General features: G+C 40.6%; 1 protein-coding gene across 1 annotated transcript in view; it reads right to left on the bottom strand.

The window, feature by feature from the left end:
• Positions 1-5550: 5550 nt before the first annotated feature.
• LOC124291280 (calcium-activated chloride channel regulator 1-like) overlaps positions 5551-10013 on the bottom strand; it is a 23448-nt gene continuing 18985 nt past the window's right edge. Inside the window, exons 8-13 of the mRNA XM_046728252.1 lie at positions 9773-9898; positions 9473-9583; positions 8798-9065; positions 7884-8045; positions 6818-7030; positions 5551-6025 (exon numbers count right to left, since the gene is read on the bottom strand). Coding sequence (XP_046584208.1) covers positions 5757-6025; positions 6818-7030; positions 7884-8045; positions 8798-9065; positions 9473-9583; positions 9773-9898 — 1149 coding nt within the window. The 3' untranslated portion in view covers positions 5551-5756. The remainder of the gene's footprint in view (positions 6026-6817; positions 7031-7883; positions 8046-8797; positions 9066-9472; positions 9584-9772; positions 9899-10013) is intronic.

Below are 10013 nucleotides of genomic sequence, written 5' to 3'. Positions count from 1 at the left end.
CACCAGAAATAGGCTTCACGCATTGTACCCATGTGGAAAATCGAACCCGGGTCTTCGGGGTGACGAGCGAACGCTTTAACCACTAGACTACCCCACCGCCCCGTTGGAACTGGAATGGATGGTGCCCCCCACAGACTGTTTCAGCTCATTTTCGAAAACATCGGTCTATGTGAAGGTGGTTTTCATTGTAAAACAGTGTGGTGACTGAATGGCATTGATTGTGTGGAGAGTAGGTGGAGTGCAGTGGTATGCTAACCAGTATGTTTAGAGTGTGTTAATAAAACGATAAACCCCTTTCCACACCCTCAAGAAACTTCTTCCAAGAGGACAGTGCAATTCCGTCTATATCATGATCATGTGCTCATGAATCACAACCAAATAGTCTTATGCCCAACGTGTGACACCTGTCATATACACATGCAAGGCTAGACAATTGTTACAAAAAACACGGGGACGTATGGTACAAGTACAGAAAGGACAAATCGAACACTGACGGGTCAAATTTGGAAGTGTCTCCACATGCATGTCCACAATGAAGCTTTTGAACGCTTTACCGAGGCGTGGAATGTTGTAACCCAGGTCAAACTTCAGAGCAAGAGTCATACTTAGAGATCTAGGTAAATCAAACATTAAACCTTAAAAGTGCGAGGAGTTATCCAGCGCAGTATCATGTGACTTGTTATCGAACGTTACAGAATGGAAAGTTCTCATAGTCTGTATATTATGGGGTGTACATGAAGGGCACAGTCTTGCCTCTGTCTCTTGTGACCCAAGAACTGGACTTCCAGCCTCCTATTGTGGATGCTTAACCACTAGGAGGTGACCGCCAGTTGTCTCCTTTTTTGTTCTCCTTTTACAAAAACGATCTTGTTAAGGTACTTAATGCAGACGGACAGAGGTGTATCGATATCGGTGTCTTGAACATTTTTATTCTGTTGTTTGCAGACGATATCATCTTGTTCGATAGTATGGACTTCAGAAGAAATTAGATAAATTTTCGTCTTATTGTGATAAATAGCAATTACGAATTAATTTGGATAAAACAAAAGTGATCGTATTTCGTAAAGGTGGCAGGCTGCGAAAGTATGAGAAATTTAGTCTGCAAGGTAATTCCATGGAGATTGTATTAACCTATAAGTACTTGGGGGTTCACCTATCTAGTACAGGTTCATGGTATACCACTCAGAAAGTGTTGTCCCTACAAGCATGGAAGGTTGTTCTTATGTTGAAACAACGAATTCGCAATTTTGATAACTTACCTGTTAAGGTTCTGATACATATTTTTTATATTAAAATCTTACCTTTTTTACTTCATGGGTCTGAGATACGGGGTATCCATCCGTCTCCTAACATAATGAATATTCATGACAAGTTCTGTAAAATGATCCTACATTTGAAAAGAAGTGTTCCTAACATTGTGGCTCGGGGCGAATTAGGTAGGTTTTAAGTCAATGGATAAGAATAATATCCGTGAGTGATAATTATATTCTCAAGCATATCTATTTGTATCAATATAATCTTGCTGAAAGAGGAGTAGTTTGTTGGGCATTAAAGTGAAAAGACCATTATTTAGCTATGGCTTTGGAAATGTATGGGAATGAGCTTGTGAGAAATAAAACGAAGTTTATATTAGATTTTAGGCAAAGGTGTATCGATATTGATAATCAGCTGTACCCTGAGACACTTGGTAAATATTCTAGTTTGTCGTTCTATAGAAGTATTAGAATTGATTCTGCTGTTGAAAAATATTTGGCAGAGGTAGATATTCAAGTTTTTAGGATTTCATTATCACAATTTCGTTGTTCGGGTCATCTTATGATATCAGATGGTAGAAAGCTTAACATTCCAAGAAAGGAGAGATTGTGTCCCTTTTGTATTATACAATTTCATGTTTGTTTTATATGTCCATTTTATAACGAACTTAGGCAGAATATTTTTCCTACATATGTTTGGAATTACCCATCAGATAGAAAGTGTGTCCAATTATTTTCTTCAACTAATCCATTAATTATAAAAAGTTTAGCTAAATTCATCTTTTTAGCACAAAAGAAGAGCCAGAACTTTCTTACATTTTGATAATGAATTGACAGTGATGATATTTCTTATGACAATATGTCCAACATTTCACCATTTGTATACTGGCGCTCGCATGTACATGTACAACTTGTAACATGTGAAAATGTAAAATGGGCTGGTGGCCCCATTACAAGGACATACACTACTACTAGGAGGTGACTGTTGGCGGCACCGTCACACATAGCTATAACCACAAGTGAGGAAAAGATTTCTATTTCTATTTAGATTATATTGAAATCGAAATATGAAATGATACACCAATCACAATACTTAAATAGGCAACATAGCTTAACACGAAGAACTGTTTGGGTTAGAAAATTTGACAGTCTATAGAAATGCAGTAAACTGTTCGAGACATTCGACAGATATAATAAACACTTTGTATCACTAACACACAGTGCAAGTATGAAGTGTTCCTCTGGTCCAGTAGTACACACATTCTGAATGAACAAAAGTAACTGAAGTACAAACAAACCTCGGGAAAAGTCGATTCCTAGTTAATACCTCAAGGCTTGTTACTGAAACTGATGACATAAACGGGGGGTCTTTGAGGACGTGCATACCGTCGTCGTCGGAAACCTCCACACAATATTTTCACGAAGACTGTTCTGAAGCGTTTGCCAATCAAACAGTAAAACAGGCAGTTGATGCTGCTGTTGAGAGCGTGGACCATGTCCTCAGTAAACATCATCATGCTGAATAGGAAGGCGTCATATGTAACATAATACTGGCTGATGAAGAACATCAAGAAGGATGTCGGATAGGCAATCAAGGACATACAACTGATGGCTACTACGGATTTGATCAGGCGACGTTTTGCCAGCTCAGCCTCTGGGTTTCTAGACGAGGTGATGCTTTGGGCAGTTCGGAGGTTCTTGATGATGAGGATGTTCAGAATGAGCAGAAGGCACGAAGGTACTATGTACGCGAGGATGTTGTGAGTCAGTGGAAAGTCGTGAAGCGTGCTTTGGTCGGTGAAGTACACACAGGAGAATAATACGAAAGTATAATCTCCAAGGGTAGATAGTGTTGCATTGTCGGCATTCAGCACATCCTTGAGACCGAGCGCTGGAGGAAGAGGAATGTACATGTCAAGAGCATGAACCGAATCCAATGTGACATATGTAATAATCACGCAAAAAAGTAAACACTGCCATCATTCTGGCGACTCTCGTTGTACAGATAAACTTAATTTTGAACGGGTACGCTATGGCAATGTATCTTTCGAATGACACGATCACTGTTGTAAGGATCGAGCCACATAAGCCAAAGTTGATGGCTCCCATCATTACAAGATCCATTACCCAGAGCTCAGGCTTGGCTAGGCACACATTGCAGATGATCAGGATGTTGCTGATGACGTATGACACAAGGTAGACCAGGTCGAAGCAGACTATGGAGATAAGATACGTTGATGTCACCGACTTCATTTCCTTTGAAGTCCACACCAAGAGAGCAAGAATATTGAGCACAATGCCCATCAGACGAACACACAGTAGGATATTGTTCCATGTTAACGTTAGTCGAATAGTCTCTTTCAGCTGAAATATGTCAAATCCCTCGAGGAAATCCGACGATGTAGTGTTGTCTGTGACGAGTGACATGATTGTGAATTCTGATGGTATGAGAAAGGTAGCCGGACTTCTACTTATATACTACCACTGACGATGACAAATTGTCTGTGCTTTAGTGTGATAGACGTGATGGACCAATAATACGACTGTATCATTATTTCATTGCTTAGGTTAATGAAACCGTGCTACACTATTAAGAAATGGTAATTGTTTCATGTGGAAAGTCATACATACAATGAACTATCCAATTAATATGATTACATGTCGGTGTACCAAACATTCCGCTTTATTCCAATGCAGGAGTCCAAACCCTACCTTCATGCATCGGAATTAACGGAGTTCTGATTTAAATATATATCAATCACGAAACATTGCAATGAAAAACCTTTCTCCGCAGACAAAGACCAGGCATACAACGCGATCACGGACACTATGCCTTCCGCATTCGCTTGTGTCGTTTCATATTTCCAAGAAAGATTTCAGTATGACATTGGAAACCATACATTACATCCATCCAATATCTGCTCTATTTCTGTAGGGGCAATGGGGTAGCCCAGTGGTTAAACCGTTCGCTCGTCATGTGGGTACAATGTGTGAAGTCCATTTCTGGTGTGCCCCGCCGTGATATTGCTGGAATATTGCTAAAGATGCGTAAAACCACACTCACTCATTCACTCACTCTATTTCTGTAGATGTTTTTTTTTAATGTTCTTGAATCCGTAAAGTAGAAATGTTAGTATTTGTTCACGTTCACTAACGATATTAAACTACTCACAGAATGATAATCAAATGATTGCCTGGATGATATTCGCCATGTAACGAACTGGTTGACTGATTGACTCGACTGTTGCACGTCATCATATACTCTATGCGTAGATCGATGCTCTTGAATACAAGCAGTGGATTGTCTGCTCAAAACCCTATCATTTACAATCGTCTGCCTTCATATAATTACACAATGCCATTTAGAAAGTGATCAAGTGTAACATATGTTATATTTTGGATTACACTTTCTAAATAAAGTACAACCTAATCGCCATCACACAAAGTCAGCCGCCTAACCTGCTCAGCCATCGCGACTTCCACAAAAATTGAAGTCGGACAACTGGTAGTCTAGACTGCAGACTTTCCATTTTTGTCGAAGTCGCGGTGGCTGATCGGGTTAGGCGGCTGACTTTGTGTGCTGGCGATTAGGTGAGTGAGTGAGTGAGTATGGTTTTTACGCCGCTTTTAGCAACATTCCAGCAATAACACGGCGAGGGACACCAGAAATGGGCTTCACACATTGTACCCATGTGGGGAATCGAACCCGGGTCTTCGGCGTGACGAGCGAACGCTTTAACCACTACGCTACCCCACCGCCCCGCTGGTGATTAGGTGCCTGACTCTGAAGGTGTGGGTTCGAATCCCGTATGGGACTCAAACCAACAAAAGTACAAGAATCTGTACTTTATTAAGAAAGTGTAATCCCAATTATAACATAAGTTGACTTCATATTATCAAGACAATTTCCAAGATCCAAGAACAATTATTATATCTAAGGATTATAGAGAAAAGGTTCAATTAAATGTGAATAACGTCATGGTTTCTTAAAAACGACACAACAGATAAAAGTAAATTCTAAAGGTTTTTGTCATGTTAGACACACTTTGGGTTGCGTAAGTCGAATACTGTTCAATATAAACACACACACACAATATCGATCACTTACAAGTAATAAAACCCTTGACGTTAATTTGGTCCTTGATGGAAGGCCTTGTTTGTTTGAATGGCTTTCTGTCACGATCTACTCAGAGGATTTCTATCGATAGATTGTGTGTGTTGTGCCGCCAATCTGTTAAACAACCATGAAAGTACATCCCTTCCAATAATGCCCCCATCATAAAGCACAAGTCCAATAAAAATGGTCATGATTTATTGAATGGGGTTGTATGACAAGTAAGCAGCTAATTGCAACGTGGCGGGGAGTGGTGCACTTAAAATGCAAATAACTAATCTGCATGTAAACGATAATTAATTATGTTGCTTTAGACCTTTTCACAAAATAGTTATGTTGCATGTATTTGTAAGGCAACGCCATTAGTGTGGGGTGCGTACTTGCAGTCATCACCAAATGTCTGCTTTAGACTTGAGGCTCACTGACACTAGGTTCGATAACTCTGAATGTAATCCGGCATCATCAAAGGTCTTGACGGCAAATATCAGGGTAGTTAAATTCCCATGGGAAGACAGATCAATGTCTACTATTTGTTGCTCTCCGGGTCTGTGGGGTACAAGCGGACCAGCCAGGGCCGTAGCATCTATCAGCATTGCGTCATGGAAACTTTCCCTCATTTCCTGGAAACTCCTCCCAAATCTTATCTCATAGCGTGTGGCTGCAACGGAAGGCACTGTATTAGTACCTGTCTCTGTCAGTACCATGGGCAATTTCATACCTCAGTACCACACTCATATAACATGCTTTTCTACCTGAGTGCTCCATGTCCGTGAGTAAGAATATATCGCCAGATGACTTCGTAACTAAAACCTGATATAGAGGCAGACAGTTGTATTCCTTAAGTGATGAGTGACTTATTCTTGGGGACCGTTCATAATTTATGGCTGGTGTGTGTGTGTGTGTGTGTGTGTGTGTGTGTGTGTGTGTGTGTGTGTGTGTGTGTGTGTGTGTGTGTGTGTGTGTGTGTGTGTGTTTTGATGATGATGATGATTTTAGAGGGGGTTTCACCCATTTTGTTCTGGGGTGCTAGGGGGGGTCAGTAATTTTGTACACACTTACTAGGGACGGAGAGAGGGGGGCAGCAATTTTGTACATGAAAATATGGTTAAGATTATGCTTAGAAATTATGCGAAGTGAGGGGTCATTGAATTTGTACATGACATGCAAGGGGGTGTCACTTATCTTAATATGTGGGGAAAAATCTACTGAAATCTTGTCACCTGTGATGACGTACTGTGATGACTGGTCAAGGTTCTTTATCAAGTTTAAATTTCCTCTTGAACTTCAGCTATTCAGGCAGTAAGAAGCGTCTCAGTATACGTTTAACGTCACTACACTGTATACTCATAGGTGCGACTAGCTTTACATTTACAGACAACAGAATTAAGCTGCATGATGCGTCATGACACGTATCCTTTCATATGCGTGCTGGGTGACAAGCCAGACTTACCTGTCCCGTGATTCAAATCATCTCCAGGTGCTGTCCACTTTAGGGTCAAGGTATAGGTTTCTGCATTAACAGCCTCCACCATGAGATCATATATAGCAGCAGGGGGTATGAGGTCGCGCCCGGGGGTGACCCCGGTAATATCCATAGCACCGGGGGAGGAGGTCCGGCTGAAGTTGGTAGTTACTGTCTGCAAGACGGTCTTTCTGCTTTTGTCTATGGAAATATATCACAAGGAATCAATGTTGCATACTAGTGAAATGCATTGTTTGGAAGGTTAACAGGAGACTTGTTAAGATGGGTGACTGAAACGTTCGGAACCCGTAAAAGACAACGTTTATGGAATTGGATGCTAACTCAAGAAATGGTAAAGATAGTGTACGATATGATTATATCCGACCTTCAAATGACTGAGTGTCATGCTGCCTTTAGAGAAACATTTCCTGGGTGAGAGTTCATTCACAGAAACACAATAAAGTAGCAAGCTTTTGACATCCGATTACCATCTCTGCATCAGCTGAGAAAGCGAAGGCCTTCGAGTTATATATCTTATGCCGATGGTGTCATCAGTGTGGGTTCTCAGACAAAAACAAAACAAAAACAGAGCATGTATTTTTCACTCAAATATAGAAGGAGGTGAGAAGGTGAGAGAAAATGTGTCCTTTTATCAGAATTTCTATGCAGCAATGCACATATCAGCCGTTAGCTATAATCAGCACGTGTGACTTTGAACTCCTTAAGAACCCACCTTCATCAGACTGTCGTGTTCCCAAACACGAAGGAAAAAAACTCAAGCCGGAACCCAAATCAGCCGGAACTCAAACGAAGACAGATTATAACAGATGCAGGGAAGGTTTGAACAGTCAAAAGGACTTCTACCAAACTGTGATTTAACATCGTTGGCAAATGTGTATAAAATTATTGTGGAGTATGCTGGAAATCAGTTTGTCTGAGGTTCTGAACGTATCAATCCCCTCTTATCTAGCATCATCAATACGTATGTAATGGAAGGATGTATACTGGGTGCAGAAGCGAAAGATAGACCCCAAAAAGATGTTTTTTGTCTTACTTTTTATTCTGGAGTAGGCTCTCCCTGATCCATCAGCGGCGACAAGAATGAGCGTTTTTCCAGGAATGTTGTTGACTTCGGCGTCAAGAGAGTACCTTTCATTCGAGTTGAAGGCGGTCACGTAGCTGGTGTAGACACCGTCATTCTTGGTATTATCAGGAGCTGGTGTATTTAAAATATATAATGAAAGTATAGCTGACAGTTACTATAGAGAAATCCTTTAGTCCAATAACAGAATTTCAGCTTTTCATGGTTCCTAAAACAACAACTTTTGTTGTGAAGGTTTTATCTTTAGTGTTCAGAAACCCTCTGTCATAGACGAGGTGAATTTGGGATGAGACGAGTGACCCCCTTCTCGAGTATTTAAGCTGTGATAATCTATTGAAAGACTATCATTTATGTATTAGTCGTCTCATTCGCCACGAGGTTATAGTGTCTGTGTTACACAGAAGCCCATTGCCTCTTCCTAAACTGAAACCTTGCATATTTGAAATCAATATTACTAAAAAATCACAAACCCATATTCAAACTCAACATTTGTGTACGTGATTTCTCGTGTACCGGGACTAGGCACATGTTGCTGGGAAATGCTGGACATCACGTGAACTCAATGTCCCAGAGGTGTAAAAAACCGAACAGCAGCTAGGTACGACCTAGCCTTTTGTAATATGCTGTGTTTGAAGTACATTTTCGAGGTGTAATTAGCATATTCATAAAGTTTCATTTCAACGTTCTGTGACTGGCAATTACTATGAGCCTAGGTCTTCTTCGACCTCAAACGCCACGATATAACTGAAATACACTGAAAACGTCGTAATATTTTATTCTGCCCCGGATCTTCACAGATAGGGTTGTTTAATCCTACGACCATACGCGCACTAATGTCTGCCATGAAGATGCAATACTTGACTCACGTATTCCATTGTCAAATAGCTTGACAACCTCGACTTGACCATCAGGTTTTTCAATCGATATTCTGACATCTGCGTATATAACAGGGGAGTAACCTTTGTGTACATGCGCATATACAACCGGAGGTGACGTGGCATTTACTCGCGTGTCACTGAGCCAAGTGAGGAACTCATAGCTGTTGTGTCGGTCACGAGGCTTTGATGTAACAGTTATTCCCACGGTTGCAGGCCCTGCTGTTGAGCTGCGCACAGTGTAGGTCCACATGCCTGTCTGCACATCAAGCAAGTTACACAATATTGGTGAATATTGCATAATTTAATATGATAAATTAGATCGTATGTAAGTTGATAAGTAGTGAGTGAGTTTAGTTTGACGCCGCACTCAGCAATATTCCAGCTATATGGCAGCGATCTGTACCAGTCTGGACCAGACAATCCAGTGATCAACAGCATGAGCATCGATCTGCACAATTGAGTGAGACCACCGCCATATCGCTGGAATACTGCCGAGTGCGGCGTTAAACAACAAACGAACCAACCGATGTAGACATTTAAAAGGTTTGGAGAATCCAAAAAAAATCTTTTAAAGAGTGCACTGAACGTTCATATCACATCACAACAAATACATTCTGTTATATAACTTCTTATTTTCTAAAGTACTATGCGCAGCGCAAGTACCTCATTAGCTTGAATCTGTAGCTTAAATCTGATGATGTTCATACTGCCATCATGATGGTATCCGGAATAAGTGCTGTCGAAGACATGTCCGTTCGGACTTCTCAGCCGAATCTGTTAACACAATAAATACACTATAACGTTTGGATTATGAGCATTCCAAATTACAGAATTTACAAAAGTAGTTTTCAGAATTCTTGATTTAAGATGTATATTTTCTTTTGTCTAAATAAGCAATTTTCTCTTCAAGGAATTACTGAATTCAGTGTTTCAAGGTGTATTTGCGTTAGAATATACTCATGCATCAACATTGGCTGTTCTTGGCAGAGTGAAAACAAACACAGTGTCCAGACCAACGGTGTCGTCTATGTATACATTCCCACTGTAGTCAGTGCCGCTCGAGGGTATTTCAGTAGTCGAGCGGTAAATCTGAAGAAAAATTCATAATACGCATGATAAGATATCAGCGCTAGAAACAAAAGACATATCAGCTGAATGGTGAGTCCATCGTACGATTCCCTGAAACAGTGATGCTACCTTATGT

The sequence above is a fragment of the Haliotis rubra genome, unplaced genomic scaffold (genome assembly GCF_003918875.1).
Source record: "Haliotis rubra isolate DU_JTF1 unplaced genomic scaffold, ASM391887v1 Scf49, whole genome shotgun sequence".
Classification (NCBI taxonomy): Eukaryota; Metazoa; Mollusca; class Gastropoda; order Lepetellida; family Haliotidae; genus Haliotis; species Haliotis rubra.
The sequence above is the reverse complement of the archived record's forward strand: the minus strand, read 5'-3'. Positions and strand labels throughout refer to the sequence as shown.